Here is a 22,766-nt window from a genome sequence, read left to right on the forward strand (position 1 = left end):
CAAACTCAGTAGAAACCCCACAATAGTATAACATACCGGCAGATTGATAGATAATCTCTGCAATGGTTATGCAGCAACGTGTAACTAAGATTAGTTTATATCAACCAGGAATCTGTTGTTCAGTTGCTATGGGCAAATGATCAACTGATCATGGAAAACAGGGTAATGAAGGGTCACTCATCTCAGGAGCTAAAAAAACAAAAAAAAAATAGGGCAAAACTAGCCTGCTAGCCATGCCTGAGGTCATGGAAGCAATAAAAAATGGAAAACAGGATACATCTTTGACCGGAATTTCAAAACCATCTGTCAAAAATTTCCTGGGCATTTATCCAGAATCAGGTAGAATTTTCAACAATTTTCCACTTCCATAAAAATCTAATAGATTAGTCTGAAAAAACACCACAGCAGTCCAAAATGATGGTCTCACCAGGATTTCTTAATCCTGATTGTGGTCCATCCTAATCTTATTTCATCTCTTTCCAAAAAAAATATTTCAGATATCATCAGCAGTTAACAAAACAGAGCTCAAACAGTAGATGATCAAACAACAATCTTCATGACTCCAGCATGATTTTAAACAGAAGATATAAGGCATTTAACAGCAAACATCAGGTAAAGAACTCAAGATTAAACCACATGCCACTCAGCAGTCAGAACCCATGGGTCATCATGAATTTCCACAAGAAAATGGAGTATAGCAAAATGAATAATACCGACAGAACAAGTGAAACATATTACTATATCATCAGTTCATAACACCATTTGTATTGATAACTCGACATCATGAACTCACATTACTCAAATACTTAGCACTAAATCGAATCGTGTAGTAAAATCTCAGGATAGATTTGCAAGTCTTTGCAAAAGCCGATGCATCGATTGAAACCAACACTAAGCCAGTAGATCTGTAGGTACACAATACGAATAGGGGTAAACAATAAGCTACAGCTAGAGGACTAGATCCACACAATTTCCAGCTTAGATGAACTTCTCGAGCGCAAAACCCTACCAGATCTTGCCGTCCGCCGCCTCAAACGCCAGATCCGGGTGCCCCGAGGAAGGACAGCAGACCTTGGGCAGCGCTGTTCCCTGCAGCCGCGTTGGGCTCGTCGAGGAAGAGGTCCTCGGGCACGCGGAACGCGCCGTGCGCCGCGACGAGGGCCCCGCCGACGAGCAGCCCGGAGATGATGAGCGACGCGACGGAGGTGAAGAAGAGCAGGACGAAGGACGCGCCGACGAGCCCCATCAGCGTCTCGCGGTCGGAGAAGGTGCGGCCGAAGAGGACGACGGGCTGGTCGGAGGCGCGGAAGAGGTAGAGGAAGCACCAGGCGGCGAGGAGGCCCAGGAGGATGAGGAGCGAGAAGGGGTGCGCCAGGAGCGAGGCCCCCAGCGCGAAGGCGACCACGGCGGCGTAGTTGACGCGGAAGTAGGCGAGGTTGCGGCGCAGGCGGGAGGTGGCGTCGGAGACGGAGTCCGGCTTGGAGAACGCCGAGCGGTCGAGGAGCTCCCCCCACGGCCGGCGGTCGGACAGCGAACGCCGAGCCGCGTCGGAGACCCGGCTCAGGAAGAGACGGAAGGCCGGCTGCGCGATCGGCGCGTCGGAGCCGCCGGCGGTGGCAGGGGACGATCCGGGGGCGGAGTTGGTCACCGGGAGGAGGGGCGGCGGCGTCGGTGCCGAGGCCATGGCGATGGATTCCGATGGGAAGCGCGTGCTAGACGGGAGATGGGGAATTGGGGAATCCTTGCTGCCGTTGCGGTGTTGCTGCCTCGAGGAAAAGGGTTGCCTCCTTCCGTGGTTGGGTTGTCACTATATGCTTGTTTGGTAGTACTCCAATATTTTTGGTCAATGACAGTGGGCCAGGGTGTAACGCGGGAGACATGTCAGTGAGAGGAAACTTTATTTTTTTATTGTCTTGGGTCGGTGGAAGATTTGGACCTTGGACCCGAGTTTCTTGGTATCAACGCACTCTGCTTTCTAGCGTGCACAGCTGTGGACGTGGTCCATTTATGGTTGACAATCTTGTTGTACCTGGGCTAATTGTAGTATCGGCCCAGTTCATACATGGTCTGAATTGTAATTGCGTTTGTTCATGCATGGTCTGAATTGTAATTGCGTTTTGCATGTGGTACTCTCATAGTATCAAAGACATTTTTAGGACATTTTTTTGTGTTGGAATTGAGAAAGTCACAAAAGTTTACGGACAGGAATAAAGATCCCAACTTCGAAGATGGATACTCCTTTTTTAGAGTTTGATTGATGATGGATACTAGTGCCATTTTTCGAGTGGGTAAGCTCCAACTACACCATTTTCCGAATCTTTCCTTTTGTTTTCAATAAAGACGTATATCATACTATCGAAGTAATGATTGAGATTACAGTACAATATAAGGCCATAAATATTAGCTATAATTACATAGAAATATTGTGACTAAGAGTCGGATCCATATTGTGTGTATATCTCTTAGCTCTAAAGAAACCATAATAAAATATTATGACTTTAGCGCGTGTACTAAACTATATGTAGCGTTAACAATGCTAAGGTTTATTACCATTCCTAGTTTTATATTAGTATAAATAACTAAAGTTTTGAAATAAATATGACACCAGTAGAGATTATGGTGGTGCCTAAGACATAATCGGGTTAGAATAGCTTTCTTTAGACCCAACTTATGGTGTAAATAGGTGTACCTTCATTCAACCTTGCAATGGTTCAGAGTCTCCTAAGCCATCTCCAATGCAAGCAGCGTAGCTCAAACTCTACCTCCCTCAAACCCGAACATGGTGACAACCTTCATTAGTGCTCGGCGAGTGAGATGACATGAACAGTCAGCTGTGCACAGCAGATGGAGATTTTGTCAATTGCGAGCCAACGAATCATCCTTTTGGCAGTTCTCGGGCTTGCGGCTATCGACAGCCAGCGGAACCGCGTTGGCCATTCCACGTTCCAAGCGGTTAAGATACTCTTCAAACAGACACGGCTTGGACTTCTGAAGCTGGACTAATTCTTGACGATCAAGTGGTAATGCTCTCTGACCTGGAGGCCTCTTGCGTGCCACCAGTCCACCACACAAACGGAGCACAACACCAGTCAATTTTTGACGAACCCAGCAGGCCAGCACAGTAGCACCGCGCTGGGCGGCCGGTTCAACCGCGCCAATCCCGCCCATGAGCCCATCTTGCTGGGGACGTCGCCTCCGCCGACGACCGCCTCCCTCGGCTCCGGCGGTCTCCGCCGTCCTCCACCACCACCACACTAACCGAGCTCGCCGCCAAGCTGCCCAGCCGCCGCGCGCGCCGTCTTCTCTTTGCCCCGCCGCCGGCACCGCCCATCAGGGGTGACGTCCCCGCCCAGCCGCCGCCGCGCCGTCTTATCTTTGCCCCCGCGCCGCCTCGCCCTTCGCCGGCCGAACCGCAGCCGCCACCCCCGGCCCTCTCTTCTAGGTCCGGCGGTCATAGAGCCCGCCCCACCCCCAGCAACCCGGAACCCTAAAGCTCCGCCACCTCCCGCCACCACCCTGGCCGCCGGCGACCTCGCCGGCCGCCGCCCGCCCCACCAACCATCCCCTGGACCCAGCAACCCCCCTCCCCTAATCCCGGCGCCAACCACCATCGCGAGCTAGAGGTTGAATAAGCACAGTGCGCACGAGTTCACCTGCAGAACGCCGCCTCCCTTCTGCGATAGGTTGCGTTCCAGTAGCGCTTGATGAATAGCCTTCCCGTCTTGCCCTCGGGCCCCACCGCGCACGCCACGCCGTCATTTTGCCGTGCCGTGCACCCACACACCTTTCCGGCTTGTCCGGCCCTGTTTGGTTTGCCCTAGCACAAGTAGCACAAAAACTTTGACCAATAATTAGGGGTACTAAATAAAGGTAATTTACAAAACTAACTCCACAGCGCTGTACTACTTCGCGAGACGAACCTAATGAGGTCTTTGACCGCACGATTAGATGATAGTTACTGTAGCATCACTGTAGCCAATCATCGATTAATTACTATCATTAGATTCGTCGTGAAAAATTACACCCATCCGTAAAAAGGTTTTGCAAATAAACTTCGTTTAGTACTCCATGCATTGAAGATTCTTTTCTCGGGAAATGTGTGGTATGCTATGCTATTGAAAAACAAACACGGCCTCCGTATGAAGCCCACCTGTCAGCTGAGCAGCCGCACCACCCCCCCCCCCCCCCCCCGGCCCTGTGCCATCCCGTCCCCCCGCACAGCTGTCACGCACGACCCGACCCGACCTTTCCCTTTCGCCTCCCCCGAGGCCCACGCCGTTTCTCACCAGCATCAGCGAGGCCCCCGTGCATCCGGACCGTCCGTGACCCGCCCATCCGACAGCCCACCGCGAGTTACGCTGCCCGCCCGACACTGCTTGCTACTGGAGCGCGCCCGCCGCCCGCTGCGGCGCGGCCCGTGCCTGACCAGTCTAGCAAGCGGCCGCTGCCCGCTGGTCCACGCGCGGTCGCTCTCCTCGGCCAGACGCCACCGCATTCCCGAGTGAGAAGTCCTCCACCTCCCCTCCTCGTCCCCTCTCCCCCACAACCACCACCCCGAAGCCGCGTGGAGCCCTCGTCCAGATCGGAGCCAGCTCGCCGGGCGATGCCGCTCCGGCCGCGGGAGTAGCCCGTATTTGCCCGCCCACCGACCTCACGAGCGATGGCGGAGGACGGCGAGGAGAAGCTGCTCGCCACGGTGCAGCACATCGTGCAGACGCTGGGGAGCAGCGACACCATGACGGAGGACATCCTCAAGGTCTTCTCCAACTACGACGGCCGCCTCTCACTCGACAAGCTCTACGCCGCGCGCGCCGCCGCGGCCGCGGCCGCGTCTGGCGGCGGCGGCGGAGGAGGAGGGGCGGGGGGAATCGGAGGGGAGCACTCGATGCCCGCGTCCCCGCCGCTGCCCCCGCCTCCCGCGGCGGCGGCCGCGGTGTCGGCCGCGGGGGCGAGGCCGCCGGTGACGTCCATGGAGCGCACCGTGCGCACGCTGGACCGCCAGATCTCGCAGTTTGTGGCCATGGACCGGCTGATTTGGGCGGACTCGGCCGACGCGGACGCGTTCCTGGAGGCGGTCGACGACCTCATCGGCACCGTGCAGGAGCTCGACGCCGCGGGGACCAACCGCGCCCTGCTCGACCGCGCGGACGAGCTGCTCAGCCGGTGCATGGCGCGGCTGGAGGACGAGTTCCGGGCGCTCATAGAGCGCCCCGACGACGCCGCCCCCGTGGTGCCCGGCGGGTTCGGGTCGGATGGGAGCGACGAGGAGGACGACTTCGGCGGCGGGGACGGCTACGGCGACGAGCCGATTCCGATCGCCAAGCCGGTGACGGACTACGACGTCGTCATCGACGCTCTATCGCCGGGCTCCATCGCCAACGTGCACCAGATCGCCAAGAGGATGGTGGACGCCGGCTTCGGCCGTGAGTGCGCCGAGGCATACGCCGAGGCGCGCCGCAGCTTCGTCGACGAGAGCGTTGCGCGCCTCGGCATCCGCCCCCGCACCGCCGAGGAGGTCCATGCCTCACCCTGGGAGGAGCTCGAGTTCGACATCGCTCGCTGGATCCCGGCCTTCAACATGGTGTTCCGCATCCTGATTCCCAGTGAGCGCCGCCTCTGTGACCGCGTTTTCGACGGCCTCGCCCCCTTCGGGGACCTTGCCTTCATTGCCGCCGTGCGCACCCAGGCGTTGCAGCTCATATCGTTCGGCGACGCTATCTCTTCATCAAGCCGCGCTCCGGAGCGCCTCTTCCGCGTCGTTGACATGTACGAGGCTGTGCGTGACATCCTTCCTGACCTTGATCCTGTGTTCTCCGACCCGTACTCTGCTACACTCCGCGCGGAGGTCTCGACGATGTGCAACACACTGGGGTCCTCAATCAAAGGTATATTTATGGAATTGGAAAACCTCATCCGCCGTGACCCTGCCCGAGTTGCTGCCCCTGGTGGTGGCATACACCCCATCACTCGGTATGTTATGAACTATCTCCGTGCTGCGTGTGGGTCGCGGCAGACATTGGAAGAGGTGATGGAAGGTGACTTGGGGGTTAATGGAGGAGCGCCTGTGGCTGTTGACCCTGACCGCCCCACCTCATCCCTTGCTGTGCACATAGCATGGATCATGGATGTTCTTCACAAGAATTTGGATACAAAGTCTAAGATTTATCGTGATCCGTCACTTGCTTCTATCTTCTTGTTGAACAATGGCAAGTACATCATACAGAAGGTGAATGACAGTGAGTTAGGTGTTTTACTTGGTGATGAGTGGATCAAGCAGATGACAACTAGAGTTCGCCGCTGGAGCGTGGATTATCAGCGGACAACATGGGGCAAGGTTACAACTGTGCTGCAAACTGGTAGTCCAGGCATTGGTGGACTCCCAGCCAAGGCGATGCTGCAGAAATTGCGTATGTTTAATACATACTTTGAGGAGATCTTTGCGACACAATCAGAATGGGTGATAGCAGATGAACAGCTAAGGGTGGACATTAGGGCAGCAGTGGAGGATTCAGTGATGCCAGTTTATGCCTCTTTAATTGCCAAGTTGAAGTCTTCTCCTGAAACTGGGCGTGATTTGTACATCAAATACACCCCAGAAGATGTTGTAGCCCGCATCCATCACTTGTTTGAAGGAGCAGCAAAGTGATAAATTAATCGGTAACTTGTTATGCGACAGCTTCTGCTCTATTATATTCGTCAAGATGCTATCATGGATTTTGGGTTCGTGCTTAATATCTGGTAGTCACGTATGATGATGCTGTTGGCTCAACTTGCAATGAAGCTATGGAGTTCAGCAAATGTAGGTCTGTGTGTCTGTATCAATCAGTAGCGTAATTATGTTGTAACAATATTAGGGCTCCATTTCTGTTTCAAACTCTACTTTAATTTAACCCATTAAGTGTTATGTGTGAAGTTCATTAAGTTTGTCCTGAACCTTCTGAAATTCTATGTTTTCCCTGTCCACTGTGTGAATGATATAAACTATATGCCCAGAGGATCTGTTGCTCAAAATTGGCATCAAACCATAAGTAGAACCCTCTGGTCACTGCATGGTGTTATTACTTCTGACATTTTCAACAGTTGTGGAACAGCAGCAGAAGTGATGAACTCACCAGGTGAGTCTCCAAGATGAACTTCATTGCCTATTATACATTTTGAAAATTCATCATTGCTAGCTTATATGAAAGAGAATTAAAAACTTCTTTATTAATACATTATGCATAAATGTTCAGTTATGTTGACTGAATAGGTTGGGTTTTTTAGACAAGTATGAAGTATCTGGTGCTGTTACGGTAATGAATATCCTGCACAACTTACCGTTAATTGACACGATTATTTCCTATTGTTCTGAACTAGCAGGAGAAAACATGTCATTTGTGTTTCGATATTCAATAATTTGCAGCTTTACCACCCTACTGCATTGTTCCATTATTCAATCATAACATTTTTGCTTTTATATCTTCAAATAACTCAGATGTAAATCAATAATATTAGGTCCTATAAATTCAGCTTATTTTTGATGCTGCTACATGAAGCTAATTTGGTGGTAACCTTCCTGTAGAATCATCTTTGCTTGTTTAGTGAAGTTCTTCTACGCAATATAATTGTTAGTTGATATTGGAATTACCAGAACACTGTGAACTCCTGGAAATCGAGACATTGCCCTAATGCAGAAGTAAAAGATATCCCAGATCTCCAATTTTTTTAGTACCATCTTGTTGAGGTATTCAATGCAGTGTTATATATATTTTTTCGAGTGCAAAGTTTTGAAGTAGTACATGTTTTTGATCAAACATGAATCTACTATCCTCCTCAGAGCCTCATCTTGGGGACTTGAATGGCAATTTTTATCTGATTCAGATTTCCAGACATTCTTCCACCATCCTTATTAGTCCCTTGTTGTGGGGTCTGGAGGATTTGAACCCTGTGGAGATACTAACTTTTTTACCAGTTCCGCTTTGAGAGTGCTTATGATTGCATAGAAAGTTGTGTGCTGGCCTCAGGGTACAGTTACCTGATAAGATTTTTAGTCCCTCAGATGCTCAGGAGAACTACTCATCGTTATATTAAAAAGAAGGAAAAGAGTCCAAGATGACTCATCTAACACACCACACACACACAATGACCTAGTTACAGATGGACCAGCAATCACCAGGAGCTACAAGACCGCAACCAATGACCACTACTAACATGACTATTATCGCCAATTGGCCACAAGCTCTGCTAAGGCCTTTGGCACCTGCCATACACCATAGCTTGGCATCATCTTGAATGTCCTGCAACATGACGTTAATACTAGGTGATGTGCCCTCGAACTCACATCCATTTCTACACTTCCATAACCACCACATGACCAGACATCCCAGCAACTTAAAGCCCTTCCGATGTTGTCCAGGGATTAACTGCAAAGCAATTACCTGATAAGTTTGATGTAGGGGTCTTGAAATTGCAGTCCTTTATCAGGTTGCTTTTCTATTCACTGTCTGCTTCTGCAAATTGAAGATGAACTTACTATATCATGCATAATCTGGATTCTTGAGATATTGTTGTTATTTATCGATTTGATTTGATGCTGCTCATCCATAATTATTACGGCATACAGATTCTGGTTATCATGTTCCATTGTGTGGTACACTGGTACTTTGATGATGAGCAACCGGAGACACGCGTCAAGAAATTTATGCTTGTTGGCATGAGTGAGGTCTTTGCCTCGCTGCTTGGTGAGAATATACGACAAAGTATTGGCGAAAGGTTCACGGGTGAGTACTACTCGACTTAATCTACCAAGTTTCTCATTGTAATAGTGATGATGGTTCTGCTACACTTAAGGTTAGAGGGCCACTGCTACAATGACATTTCAAAACTTTGCCCCCATTTTCAGGCCATGGGAGAGGGAAGGGTGAAGAATCGAAAGCTTCAGAACATTGGTTGTGCATCATTTTCTGGGTTAATCTGTCGTTAGGTTGACCATTCGTTGTTTTTTCTGTATGCAGTTGCACTCCATAACTAGGTGCAGGGCAAATATTGTGCTTACAGTTTGCTGATATTGGCATGCCTTGATTCTAAACTATAAGGTTTTGACTGTCAATCGGAATGCATCTGGATTTGGCATTGTGGATTGTTCATTGTCCATATAGACTAGAGTAGGTTGCGCCGAACCACCTGATTGGTTGGGGGCGCCGACGTCGTCCCGTCGCCAGCTAAATGGATTAATTAATCCATGAACACTGCATGCGTTCAGGGAAACTGCTGCTACTGTGCCGGCTGACGAAGTCGCCAGTGCCGGTGGTAACCGCTCGAGGAGGCCTAATGCGTTGCGGCGGGGTCATGCAGGATGAACACCGGATGTGATCAGCCAGCGATCTCGACGAGCCGGAGGTAGAGGCTGATGGGCGTCTGCTGCGTGGCCCGAGCATCCTTGGGACGTCGGACTCGCACGCCAGATGCGCAGGTCGGGCGGTCGGCGTCCGCCTTGAGGTGTTGCGACGTGCATCGCTTGTCCACGGCGTCGAGCCGCGGGAGCTATACTATACATCGCTTGCGTGACAAAATCTGAATCCATTGCCCGAAGAGCTCGCGGTTCTTCTTGCTCTTGCACCGCCGCTGCTCGCCGCCGATTAGGGGTTCGGGTTTGGGGCAGGGGCAGGAGGTGGAGGGAGCGGCCGGAGGTGAGGTTGGGGTTCCGGGTTGTCGGGATCCGAGAGCTCCACTGGCCGCTAGCATTAGAAGAGAGAGAGTGTGTGTGGGGGGATTGATAGGCGGTGAGAAGTGGTGTGTGGGCGGGCGGCGCGGCGGCGGGTGCCGGCAGGCGTTCCAGGTCCTGGGCGGGGCGTGCTGCCCGAGAGGTTAGGGGAGGGTGGGATGCGTAGGCGGTGGATGGTGGGCGGGCGGGCGGCGGGGCGGAGGACGAGGGCGCGGAGGAGGACGGCGGTGTGGGGGCGAGGAAGGTGTTTGTGGGCAGATTTTTTTTGTGTCGTGCTTCAGGCGACGGATCTCATTCCATCACCTTCGTTGATGTATAGCTGGCCCGCGTCGAGCCAGTTTGGGTCGTACAGACATGCCGGCACCAGAACCGGCACTGCCATGATCGCCACCGACGAGCGGACCCGGACGCTGAACGAGCTCTTGCCGATCAACGGCAAACGAAACAGAACTACAGAACAGATGTTTTCAGGCCTACGCGTAGGAGTGCTAGAAGGCAACTTGGTCAATGGCTGCATTTGATGCTTCCGTGTGCAGAGGTGATGGATTAGCGATCACCTTATTGATGAGGAAGAAGGTGAAGGTGATGATGACCTCAACAATTCCCATGGAGTTCATGAACAGTGCGGGCGACATGGCGTGAGATATGAATGCACAATCCTTTCCCATGTGAGATATGAATGCAGAATCCTTTCCTTTCACATTTTTCCAATAATTTAAATCCTTCACTGTAAACACATCTAATCCTGCTCTTCCTGTTGGTTTATTAGTAAGTAGCAAGGAAAGCAAAATGATGCATCTTCTGCAGGAGAATATTCTAAGTTTCTAACCAAGGCAGCTCTTTGAACCAATATGATTGAGAGCAACGTTGATGAGACTTTGGACCAGAATAAGGGTACTTATCCTTCACATATTGGAATAGGCCATGCATCTGAATTTGACATTGTAAACCAGGATCACATTTTACAATCAAAACACTACCTTCTGAATTTAATCTCCGAACTTTGTGTGGACTGTGGAGAGTGGATACTTGGAGTTGGAGCTAGATCTTATTCTAATTCATTTTCTTCTAACTGAGGATTTTTATCAACCATATTATTATCAAATTGCTCTTCTACATGTGCCCTCTTGCAGAAAGAAAAACGTCTAGTCTTTTTTAGCCTTTGCATTGGTTTCTACAGGGATTTGGTCTAATTTGATTAAAAAGTTCTATACTATTATTAAACAAAAAATAGTTTTGGGGATATGGATTAATAAAATAGGACATGCTTACATTGGTTTGAGTTGGAGGAGAAACGCGAACATGCTCAGCAGTGCCGGTGGCCACCTTGATGTCCGCGGTCTGCTCACCCTCGCCGTCGTTGACTATTCCCTCCCTCGGCGGCCGTGACGTCCTTGTCAGGCGTCGGGGAAGCGGAAACAAAATGTCGCAGAGGCTGCCAGTCAATTGAAATGGGAAAAATTTAGGTGAGGACAGTCCCTAAACAGCTAACCGTGAGGACCTAGCCTGGATTTGTGTTGCGTGGCCTCCCGAGGGGATCGACGGCCACTACCACTATCACACTGGCTCGCTCGACTCTATCCAACACAAGCTCACTTGACTCACGCAATCGGCTCTTCCTCGAAATTCGTCAGGATCGCATGACAAACCTGGACAACAACGGCTCTTCCTCGAAATTCGTCAGGATCGCATGACAAACCTGGACAACAACGGAGACAACGTCAGCGGACGACGGTGACGGGACGATGGTGAATACGGCAGACGACCAAATCACAATTGTACTGGTGGTGCCTAGATTCAACTAGTAAGATACTAATCAAGCAATCAAGACATCACCGTTAATTTGGTCATTGCCTCATGCTAGATCCAACGCCCTCTTTGTTCCAATTGAAATTTCATCTTCGTCTTTAGGGGATGTTAGACACACATCTGCGCAAGAGAAAAAAGCATTTTCATGCGAGAGGAGTGCTGCTGGGCAATGCGAATCATGCGACGGCAGCGGACGACGGCGATGACAACAGAGGGAGACGGATACAGATGCGATGAGGACTACAGCGACGGAGGTGGCGGGGTAGGACGCCAGAAGCGACAGCTTGCGGAAAAGAAGCTACGACACCTCTCGATGGTGTAAAAGGAACCGAGCCTTCAGCCTGGAAGATCAGCGGACAAGCCGAACATGCATGTTTAGAGACGAGTAGTATTGTGGCCGTAGACTCGTCGTCTCGTAGGCGTCAATATGCTCTAGAGTCCACGCGACACTTGAGGCTAGGACGTCATGGAGATGTGATTAGGGACCGTCCTCATTCAAGTTTCGTCCATTAAAATGACCAGAGAATTAGTGAAATGAAGCTAAGGGTTAGGGCTTCTCTTGCCCCGGTTGGCTTGCAACATAGCAACATGAGGTGGGGGTACTATTTGGGGGGAGTGGCATATGCCCCCAAACCTCAGTTGCACTAGTCTCATTTCACCGCCCGATTCAGAACACGCGCATCAGCATGTCATCTTCTGGGTATATGCAGTTGGCTGTGATGCGTGTTGTGCCCGTCGGCGGCGACCATATGTAGGCCCTGTTTAGATCAGTATCCGTAAATGAAAAAAAACATCACATCAAATATTTCGACACATGCATAGAGTACTAAATGAAGTCTATTTACAAAACTTTTTGCATGGATAGGCTGTAAATCGCGAGACGAATCTAATGAGCCTACTTAATCCATGATTTGCAATAGTGATGCTACAGTAACCATCCGCTAATTATGAATTAATCATAGATTAATTAGCATCATTAGATTCGTCTCGTGATTACAACCCATCTGTGCAAAATTTTTTTGTAAATAGACTTCACTTAGTACTTCAAATTAATAAGATTCCATCGCAAATTTTTTTGCAAAACATCTAAACACGGCCGTAGTCCGAAGCCAAAGCAATTCTCGGCCCCAATGAGCTTCCTGTTGCATTTGATGAACTTGTTGTCTTCCAATGCTATGATTTGATGCCCTCAAATCTAGCGTTGTCCATCGACGGATGAGGCTTGGTGATGCCGTCATCGACGATGTCGAATATCATTCCAAGGCTGCAAAAAGCCGAGCCAGTCGTCAGGCGACTCGCCCATATGGTAGGGGTGACCGAGGAACGTCGGCGTCCATGTGGTCTGCGGGTATTGGATGATGTTCTCGAAGTCCCGGATGAATCCTAATTTGGCGGAGACCCTCTCCATATCCACTTCCGTCAGCCGTATAAGAAGCCATGGATGAGGATCCTCATCAAGTGTCATCATCATTGACGGTAAGAATAACTGCAGCCATGCTCCATGCTCCATGAGTATCGCCCATCATGTCTTGCTTTCTACAAGTAGCTCTAGAAGGACTATGTATGTCATGTAGTCGGCTTTATCTAGTTGTCTTGAGGTGCGCATCCCTCCTATCCTTTCTTCGAGCACGGTAGAGGATGCATCGTTAATGATCACCGCTGCCGGGAGCAGCAGCGCCGCGCGATGCATGGTGCGGGCAAGAGGGAGCGGTGGCTTACAATGCTGCTGCAAGATGGCAAGATGAGGTGAGGTAGGAGGTAGCTGCGGGGCGGTGCTAGCTGCCTCCATTTATGGATGATGAGTGCGCAAGACATGCTGTTGGGTGTAACTCATTTGCGTTGTTTTTGACCGGCTCAGGTTGGACAACTCTCTGCACGACCGTTTACGGAAATCAGCACCAGTTGGCGGGTGCAACATGCCTTTCCACTGCACCGATCGTCACACTCAAGAAGTTTCTTCCGTATGTAGTATCTAGGGGGGCATATGCACCCACATGAAAATAAAAAATCAATAATTTGGTATATATATATATATATATATATATATATATATATATATATATATATATATATATATATATATATATATGTTTGTGTGTGTGTGCCCCCTGAATGTTATAAGTTTATGCACCCACAAGGAAAATGCGTTCACCACTCCTACTAAATTGCTCTAGCTTCGCCACTGGTTAATACAGCTGTCGATAGTAACTAAATTACGTTTTACGTGTTGCGTGCCTTGCCGTGAGACATACTCATCTGGTCCACAGACCGGTAGCTTCTCCATGTCCTATAGCCCAGCGGACACGTCCACGAATGTCGTGCCGTGCCGTACCCCTTCTCCTCGTGGATGGCATGCATTGGATGAAGCATCGTTGTCTCGTCGATCCCTGCCCGTGGCCTGTGGGTTCAGGGACTTGCATCCAACTCAATGTGTGGCCTTCTCTTCAAAAAGGGTAGGGATAGTACCTATTTACCACTGCACAATCATGGTACAACAAAGCGGATGTTTTCCTTGACTGGACGTTCCCCTTCCACGCAGGCGGCGGCGTAATCCCATCGAGTGCCTATGCGTCATCAAGTACTCGTAAGAGAGATCAGATGAACCATCTGAGCAGCTGCATGATGCACCTGGCCCTTGCTAGGCCTAATTCATCCGGGGGGGATGGTGTGCCCCGGCACCGGTCTCGACAACCGTTGGATGGTTACTAAGACTAACTCCAACAATGAGATGCAATTTTGAGAGGCAAATCAAGGTTGCCTCACGTGTACAGTAAATGCAACAGACATGTATTTAGTGACATCTCCAACAGCCATAGCATTTCCCGCTCTCCCGGCAGTATCAGTTTCATTTCCCGCCAACTCCCGGAATTGAAGAGGCATGGCCTGGCGATTTCGGCGGCTCGGCGACTGAGCAGCATCGGTCCTCGACTGCTCCTGTTGCTGGCCGGCGGTTTCGGCGGATCCGCGACTGAGCAGCGTTGGTCTTGAACTACTCCTGTTGCTGGCCGGCGGTTTCGGCGGCTCCGCGACTGAGCAGTGTCGGCCCTTGACTGCTCCTGCGCTGCTTCACCAGAGCTCATGGTGATGGCCAAATCTTAGATTTGTGATTTGTCGGCAGAGGCTCGTGCTCCTTCCCGGCGCCAGGTAACACTTGTTCTTAGGATCCGGTCTGCAGATTAATTTTCCTCATTTATATAATGTTTGTCATTGGATATGTGGCTGTGATTTTAGGGATGGCGATGAGGTATATTAAGCTTTCAAACTGTGGAACGGCTGCTAGTCAGGGGAGAGATGCTGATGATGTTGAGATAGCTGCAACAATTCTCGTTGTTGGGACAAAACGTCGATGGGGAGGTTCAACACCGGGTCACAAGACATACAAGCGCGACCGTGAAGGTGCTAACAAAATATTGAATGCTGAATATTTTGTTGAACATCCAATTTACAACCCAGATCATTTCCGCCAGAGGTGTGTACGTGAGCTGAAACATAACTTTTACTATATTGTCAACCAAATATGCAGTAAATAATACAAATTGTGTGGTAGGTACCGAATGCGGGAGAGTTTGTTCCTTTGGATTGTCGATAAGGTTACTGAAGCGGACTCCTACTTCAAACAAAAACGAAATTGTGCTGGTCAGCGAGGATTTTCCCCCATCCACAAATGCACGATTGCAATTAGAATGCTAGCTTATGGTAGCATTGCTGATTCATTGGATGAGTATCTTCAGATGGGTGAGAGCAATGTATTGGAGACATTGAAGTGTTTTGTCAGAACAATAGCAAATGTTTTTGGGGAAGAATGGATTAGGCCACCAACAGAACTGGAGTTACAACATATACTAAAGGTTAATGAGGCAAGAGGATTTCCTGGAATGGTTGGCAGCATAGACTGTATGCATTGGGAGTGGTCTAGTTGCCCCACTGCTTTGCACGGGATGTACAAGGGCCACAAAGGGAAGCCAACTATGATTCTAGAGGCTGTGGTGACTAAGGACCTCAGGTTTTGGCATGCATACTTTGGATTACCTGGATCCCATAATGATATTAATGTGCTGCAGCGATCACCGGTTTTTGATGATTTAGCTAATGGCAGAGCACCTCCGGTTGAGTTCAATGTGAATGACAACATTTACAATATTGGTTATTACCTAGCTGATGGGATATATCCAGATTGGGCTACCTTAATCAAGACAATTAGTGCACCCATAAGTAACAAGCACAAGGTGTATGCAGAGTGACAGGAGGCATGTAGGAAGGATGTGGAGCGTGGTTTCGGTGTTCTTCAGGCTATGTGGAAGATTTTGCACTCCCCTGCTAGGTTGTGGCACCAAGAAGATCTAAATTATATTATGAGGGCTTGCATCATCTTACATAACATGATCATCATGGATGAGAAAGGTGTGGATCTTCCTACAATTCATTCATCAGAGTGGCCTGGTAGGGAGAACCCTCCTGTCTGTAATATTGCAGATTTTATAGATGCTCAAACTTATATCCGGAACAAAGAAACTTGCCACCATCTTCGTTCTGACCTTGTCGAGCATATATGGGGATTGTACGGTTCAGGCACTGGACCTTTTGCTCGAAAGGGAAGCATATGAATGTTCAAGCAGATCAGCTACCTTTTGAAGTCAAGCTTTTGAATGGTGTTGATATCAGGTGGAGACAACAATGGATGTAATTAAGTAGCATGTATCCCAGAACTTGCCACCTTGTAATGAAGTAGCATGGGTCCTCAAAGTTTGTCATATATGTAATTAAGTAGCACATGTCAGGAAGTATAAGTCTCTAATTTTGTTCCACTTTTTGTTCTGCTCTACCACATATATAAAACTGATGTTGTGAAACGATCATTACAACAGAACTTACAAAGTTGAGTTCACACATAGATTCGCATAACTTACAATGTTTAGTTCACACATAGACTCTCAAACATCAACTCTAAAATATAAATACCCTCAAACTTAAATGGGGATTGTTCAAATGACATAGTTAACTCTGAAACATACACACAGTAATTCAACTCATGCATCTTTTGGGTCCGAGCTAGCAAATCCACGACGTTCCATGATCAGGCGTTGCATGCCAATGTAATAATTCTTTAGATGCGGAGCTACCTTGTCAATGTCTATTGCCATGATTGCAGCTTCAGCAGTCAGCAGCTGTGCCTTAGCTTGCTTTGCTACATTATCAGCCTCTTGTTTTTGCTACATTATCAGCAGTCGTGAATGCGTTGAAGCACATCAACTGCTGTGCTGGATGAGGAAGCATCTGCAACTCTCTTTCTTTTAGTACTATCTCTTCCTGCTGGTCTAGCAGGAATACTATTCTCATTACCTTCCTCTGCCACTGCAGTAGGAGCTGTGTTTGCTTGTGAAGAACCTTCCCCCCATGTCCCTGCAGAGTTGCTGTTGAGCTCCAAAACCTTGTCATTCCATTTTGATTCGTTTAGGAGGATTTTCCAGCAATGCATGAATTGGAAAGGTTCCACAGCCTCGTACATACGGACTGCATCGTCAATCTGCAAAATTCAGACATCTCGTCAATGGCATGTGAAAAAATTCAGACCAGCACTAAGCTTAGTTTTGAAAAATGACTTGTAAAGAATACACTTTAGATCAGTTTAAAGTACAAGAGCATACCCTGTCTTGTTCATTCTTCCCACTCTCATGAAGACGATATGAATGACAATATGAATCGTGGACATCAAGCGCTATCCAACCTTGAATACTAATCTGAAAATAATATGTAATGCCAAATTTGATATAGACAGGATCCACAATTTTGTAATCTCTGCATACACGGATGGTATTCTACTTGTAGAAATAAAAACCTAATGAGTGATGAATGGATGCACAAGGATCCACAACAAAGACCTCACAAATCCACATATCTACCCTACCCAAAACCTACAGAAGCATGGAATCCACCAAAGAGGTGTGCGAACTGCATAGAATCCACCAAGAGAAAGGGGAATGCGAACTGCCTGCAGTAGTTGACACTCACCGTCGCGGGTGTTTCTTGTGCTTCAGTCGCTCGCCGCCGCTGCTCGCCCCGCGCGCCGCCCGCCTCCTGGTCCTGCTCCGCGACCCCGCCGACGTTCTCGTCCTCCTCCGCCACGGGTCCGTCATCGTTGGCCTCCTCTTCCTCCACCACCACGGGGCCGTCGCCGCCGACCTCATCCTCCACCACCACGCCGCCGTCGTCGCTGGACTCCTCCTCCCCCTCCACCACGCCAGCGTCGCTGCGCTCGACCGGCACGCGGCGCGGGTGAGCGCCGCTGCCCCTCCCACGGCCGCGCACCGCCATGGAGAGCGAGCTCTGCTGCGGCGCTCCGGCTCTGCGGCGATCAGCAGCGGGGATCCCATTCCCGGGACCCTCGGCTTGTTCGCCGCGCCAAGCACCCCTGAGCTCGAGACAAGTAAGGCCGGTGGCAGAGGTCGCGGTGGAGCTCGAGCTCGAGACGCGTGAGGGCGGCGCGGGCCCGCGGCTCCGCTCGCCACGCCCGTGCCTCCGCTTGGCCGGTGAGGTCGAGGCCGGCGGAGGTCGCGGCGGAGAGAGGAGGGGGATGGCCGACGGAGGTCGCGACGGAGAGAGGAGGGAGGAGGAGGATGGGAGGAGCGCCGGCGAGGGAGTGGGTGGCGCCGGCCAGGGAGGGAGCGGCTCCGCCATTCCGCCCCGCCGCGCGCGCGCCGCCGCGGCTTTGGCCCGTCGCCGCTGCCCCACCGCGCGGGGAGGAGGTCGCCCGCGCTTGCTCGCGCTGCCAGCCGTGCCGCTCGCCTCAGGATTTGCGTAGGAGGAGAGAGGGAATCCATTTTTAGCTCGCCTCTCTCCTCGTGATGCAAACTGTGTGCTGCGATGCTTCATCTGTTGGAGCTACAATCAGTGATGCACAGTGCCGCGGAGGTGGCATATATGCGTTTGCATATGATTGTTGAAGTCAGTCTAAGACTGACTTCAACAACGATAGGCAAAAGCAAAATTGCATCGCGCACAGTGTTTCTGCGATGAAAAACGTCCTCCAACAGAAGAGGCAAACGAAGTAGGCATTTTGCCTCCGACGCCAACGGCGATGCAAAAATGCATCTTCTCTCTCCACCGATGCAAATCGCCGGCGCGAGCTCCGCCGTCGGGCCTCGCCGGGGCGCGGGAGAGCTCTGCAGCCGCGGCCCCGCGAGCTCTGCCCCCAGGCACCTCCTCGCCGCCGCCCTTCGCCTCCTCACTCTGGTCTTTCTCCATGGCGGCCTGGAGGCACGGCGCTGTGGTGGCCCACCTCTTCCGGCGCCTCTCTCCCTCGGCGGCCGCCGCACCTCCCGGCGGCCTGGAGGCGAGCGCTCGGCGGCTCGGCAGGGAGGGAGCCGGAGGTGAGTAGGGGAGGAAGGGGGGGTGCAGGGGCTGGCGGCGCGTCGATTCGTGGCGACCGGAGACGAAGACGACGACGACGGCGGCCGCACCACGGGGAGGAGGTGACCGTGGCCGTGCGTGTGCGCCTGTGCCTGCTGTGGCGGTGGCGTGACGCATCGCCCCCGACGCCGCCGCCGCGGTCGCTGCGGCCGCCGCCCCGCGCCGCGCACGCGCACGCCGCGGCCCCTGCTCCCTCCTACCGCGCGAGGGTCGCGGAGCTGCGTCGGGAGAAGCTTGCTGAGATGCGCACGCGGCGGCCGGTGACCTGCGGGCCAATTCAGGAGCTTCAATCGGCGCCTGACCTCCGCTTCCTCCTCGCCGTCCTCGGCGGCGCCTGGGCGGAGGAGGAGGAGGGAGGCGGAGGCACGGCGCACGTGTCGGGCCCTTCATGCCCTTCTTCTTCCTCTCCTTGGCGTCGTTGTCCGCGGCGAAGCATCTTCGTTGTCCGCGGGGCCGTCGAGGACGCGGTGTGGGGCAGGACCGGGTGGAGCTTGCTCAGCAGGTCCCGCGCGGCGGCGACGGAGCGGCGGGCGGCGAGGCGGCGGAGGAGGAGCGCCGGGAGCGCGGAGGGGGAAGCGCGGCCGGGAGCGCGGCGTCGGTGGAGGCCGGGAACACGGAGGGCGAAGCGGCCGGGAGCGCGGCGTCCGTGGAGGCCGGGAGCACGGAGGGGGAAGCATTGCGGTGAATGCTTTTGCTGTTGGAGAGACCAAATTTTTGCGTATCCAATCTTTACTGTTCACGCAAGGCAAAGGCTATTTTGCCTTCCAATTTTGCACTCCTTTGTTGGACCAAAGAAAAATAGGCTTGAGTCTACAACAGGTAGGTGTCAGAAGGGAGAGAGGGGTAGGAGGAGAGAAACGGCAATGTGTGGCCTTCCGTTTATCCATTCTTTTGTTCTTCCACACTTTCCATTTTATATATTTATAGAATTCATAATTCGTAAATAAAGATACACATAACATTTATAAAATTCAATTCCACGATGGGATGATTTTTATTTGTATAAAAATATGTTCACTAATTTCTGTGCATCCCATATTCTCAATAATTTAATAATATTTAATTTGCACAAAAATATGTGTATCTCATCTTTTGATTTATTTCACAGTTTATAAGAAGAAAGTGCATCGCGACGTTTGTTGGACATTCTTACATGGATATAAATATGTGTATCTCATATGTTCAATAATTTTCATATTTTTATCTACACAAAAATATTTGCATCCCATCCGTGAATGTTTAACATATTATTTTATTATTTAACAAACTTATTTATTTCATTTATCATTTATAGGGTATCAGGGTGTGCAAATATTTGTGCATCTTAATGTGAATTATTACTTTTCATATTGAAAGGATCTTGATCACGCGATGTCGTAGCCTAGAGGGGGGGGGGGGGTGAATAGGCGTTTCTTCAAAATTTGGCGCTTAATCCCTGCTGGGATTGCCTGGACCGGTCTATGCAGGCAGACAGCCCAGTCAGCAGGAACAAGTCCCCTCTCGAGCTTGAACCTATAACAAACTTGGGATATGTGTCTTGCAGAGTATTTCTAACAATATAAACAAGTCCCTACACACAAGTAGAGCACACCTAAGTAGATCGAGCGGAAGCACAATTCAAACTCAAAACTATAAATGCAAGGTAAGTAAATCAAACCGAAATAGAGATGATGCAATGAAGACACGGTGATTTGTTTGACCGAAGTTCGGATTCACCCCGTGCACCCACGTGTGAATCCTACTCTCCGTTGAGGAAGCTCCTAGTGACCCCAAGGTCAAGCTATCTCCTCTTCTTCACTATATGACCATGCGCCCTCTTGGCACATGATCGAAGTCGCAACAAACTTGCCGCTGCTCACCACAACCTTGGGAGCTAGCCGGCGACGCATAGCCGTCTAGGAGCCGATGCTCCAAGAGTAACAAATGCTTCAATCGAGTTGGCCGACGCAACCTCAAGTGCTCAAAGCTCGGGATGTTTCTCTCTTGCTCAAATGGCTCTCAAGGAATGGATTCACTCAACCCAACTTAAAGATTCACCTTGAATCAAGCAACTCTCACAAAAAGAGGTTGGGGAGGACTCTCCAAGTGTTCACAAGGCTCTCAAGATGTTCTGAAACGTTCTAGCATCAGCACCCACGAATGGGTGAAGTCATGGGGTATAAATACCCCTTCTCACAAAACTAGCCATTGCCCTATCAGTGTTAGACCGGTCAGACCGGTCTGTTTTGAAAACTAGCCGTTGGAGGCTCACCCTGCTCAGACCGGTCCCTCTCTGTTTTCTGCAGTTAGCTCTCACTCCTTAGGTTAAACTCTCTAGGGACTGGTTTGAGCACTTTTGGTATTGTCTAAACCTACTGATGTTGCATCCCTCTTGATAGTACGGCATACCTATACTCAAGTGCATAAATGAAATATACAATTTCCACGATTACTTGAGCTTCTTCATAACATGATCATGCTGACTTTTCTTCGATCAATATCGTGAGGGCATCAACATCTTCTTTCTTTTGAGCATACCCGCTTTGGGCTAGTGACTTTGAATCTTTGAATTGCATAGGAATGAAATCCTCTTTGATTCACAAGTCATCTTCTTTTCTTGAATAATGACACTCTTCAACATAGAGCTCTCCATGACTCTAGGATCTCCGGCCTTTGACCCGTATCGGTTTCTTTGCTCCCCCAAGCCGTCGCTTGTGCAGCCTCTTGAAATACGCTTCTCGGTCCTCTACCTTTATCCTAGCCGTCCATCTTGAACTCATATTGATTTGTGCCATGCATGAAATCTTCATTGTCAATTTGAATTCTCAATTCAATCTTATATGCAAGCCTTCCAATTTGAGACATCATATATGTATCAACTCATGTCTCATTCTCTTTTGCCTTGCTTGCCTTCATCTTAAGTTAACATCCATTTATTACATGTGACAAGATCTTCTATATTTGAGACTATGCATAAGCATATCACATCTCATTCACAAAATTTTTACTTGTCACTTTGAATCCCATCATAGATCGAAACAAGCCTTCGCAAATATTAGAGCCTTTATATTAATCATGAATACTTTGCTCTAATTTTCTTTTCTTGTTTTGTTTGTCACATACACATTATACCAATGGGATAAACACGCTTGCTTGCAATACTTGAGCTATCTCTTTTAATACACATTTCATAATTAAATACCTGTTCATAATCTCATGTAAACAAGTTAGTCCTTTAATCGTGTTGTCAATCAATGCTCCAAAACCCACTAGGGCCTAGATGCTCTTTCAATCTCCCCCTTTTTGGTGATTGATGACAACCCGATTAAAGCTTACAAAAAGATATTCAATAAAGCTTTTGAATTCTTAGATTTAGTTAGAGCTCCCCCTCAATATGTGCATATGAATGGAATTCATCTCAAATTGGCCGCACATGCCAAAATACACATATTGAGCATAAATAAGACTCCCCCTAAATCTCAGCATCCGTGGGGTGCAACAGGTGTGTGTGATCATCATAAATAAATCCGTGATGCAATATGTCATGTAACACACACAAGCAAACACAAGAGCAATGCCGCTGCCACAGACCGATCAGAGACTGCCAGAACAGCCCAAGGCTGAAACAAAAGACATTACATCACTCAAAAATTTCACACTATCATAAACATTCCTTATGTATTTAAAATATGATAAATACACCCAATAGCATTCAATACAAGTGTTCTCAAGTCCGCACAAATCCTTAATACGAAAGAGATGGATATGATTTTACAAGATGAGACAAGAATATCCAAACATATCCAAATCATGATGTCCATACATCCATCATCCATACATGATATATCATAAAGAGATGAGACAAGAA

At 49.8% G+C, this 22,766-nt stretch overlaps 4 protein-coding genes across 4 annotated transcripts; 2 read left to right on the forward strand and 2 right to left on the reverse strand.

The window, feature by feature from the left end:
* Positions 1 to 703: 703 nt before the first annotated feature.
* Positions 704 to 1,789, reverse strand: LOC120698379 (PRA1 family protein B2-like). Its single transcript, XM_039981945.1, has one exon. The coding sequence runs from the start codon at positions 1,682 to 1,684 to the stop codon at positions 1,031 to 1,033; it is 654 nt and encodes a 217-aa protein (XP_039837879.1). The 5' UTR covers positions 1,685 to 1,789; the 3' UTR covers positions 704 to 1,030.
* A 2,663-nt stretch (positions 1,790 to 4,452) lies between these two features.
* LOC120698380 (exocyst complex component EXO70B1-like) lies at positions 4,453 to 6,992 on the forward strand. Its single transcript, XM_039981946.1, has one exon. The coding sequence runs from the start codon at positions 4,661 to 4,663 to the stop codon at positions 6,644 to 6,646; it is 1,986 nt and encodes a 661-aa protein (XP_039837880.1). The 5' UTR covers positions 4,453 to 4,660; the 3' UTR covers positions 6,647 to 6,992.
* Positions 6,993 to 14,745: 7,753 nt separating this feature from the next.
* LOC120700725 lies at positions 14,746 to 15,753 on the forward strand. The gene is made up of 2 exons (XM_039984962.1): positions 14,746 to 14,981; positions 15,060 to 15,753. Exons 1-2 carry the CDS (start codon positions 14,746 to 14,748, stop codon positions 15,751 to 15,753), a joined length of 930 nt encoding a protein of 309 aa, XP_039840896.1.
* A 587-nt stretch (positions 15,754 to 16,340) lies between these two features.
* Positions 16,341 to 18,142, reverse strand: LOC120701326. The gene is made up of 3 exons (XM_039985428.1): positions 17,522 to 18,142; positions 17,158 to 17,250; positions 16,341 to 17,036 (listed from the first exon to the last, which is right to left on the reverse strand). Exons 1-3 carry the CDS (start codon positions 17,822 to 17,824, stop codon positions 16,731 to 16,733), a joined length of 702 nt encoding a protein of 233 aa, XP_039841362.1. The 5' UTR covers positions 17,825 to 18,142; the 3' UTR covers positions 16,341 to 16,730.
* Positions 18,143 to 22,766: the final 4,624 nt, after the last annotated feature.

Source organism: Panicum virgatum, chromosome 3K (assembly GCF_016808335.1).
Source record: "Panicum virgatum strain AP13 chromosome 3K, P.virgatum_v5, whole genome shotgun sequence".
NCBI lineage: Eukaryota > Viridiplantae > Streptophyta > Magnoliopsida > Poales > Poaceae > Panicum > Panicum virgatum.

Excerpts from the sequence above, each read along its gene's own strand:
- LOC120698379 (XM_039981945.1), bottom strand. The coding sequence starts at position 1,684 with ATGGCCTCGGCACCGACGCCGCCGCCCCTCCTCCCGGTGACCAACTCC.
- LOC120698380 (XM_039981946.1), top strand. The coding sequence starts at position 4,661 with ATGGCGGAGGACGGCGAGGAGAAGCTGCTCGCCACGGTGCAGCACATC.
- LOC120700725 (XM_039984962.1), top strand. The coding sequence starts at position 14,746 with ATGGCGATGAGGTATATTAAGCTTTCAAACTGTGGAACGGCTGCTAGT. Across the intron at positions 14,982-15,059 it reads CCAGATCATTTCCGCCAGAG|GTACCGAATGCGGGAGAGTT; the intron begins GTGTGTACGTGA and ends ATTGTGTGGTAG.
- LOC120701326 (XM_039985428.1), bottom strand. The coding sequence starts at position 17,824 with ATGGCGGTGCGCGGCCGTGGGAGGGGCAGCGGCGCTCACCCGCGCCGC. Across the intron at positions 17,251-17,521 it reads CACAAGAAACACCCGCGACG|ATTAGTATTCAAGGTTGGAT; the intron begins GTGAGTGTCAAC and ends TATTATTTTCAG. Across the intron at positions 17,037-17,157 it reads GGAAGAATGAACAAGACAGG|ATTGACGATGCAGTCCGTAT; the intron begins GTATGCTCTTGT and ends TGAATTTTGCAG.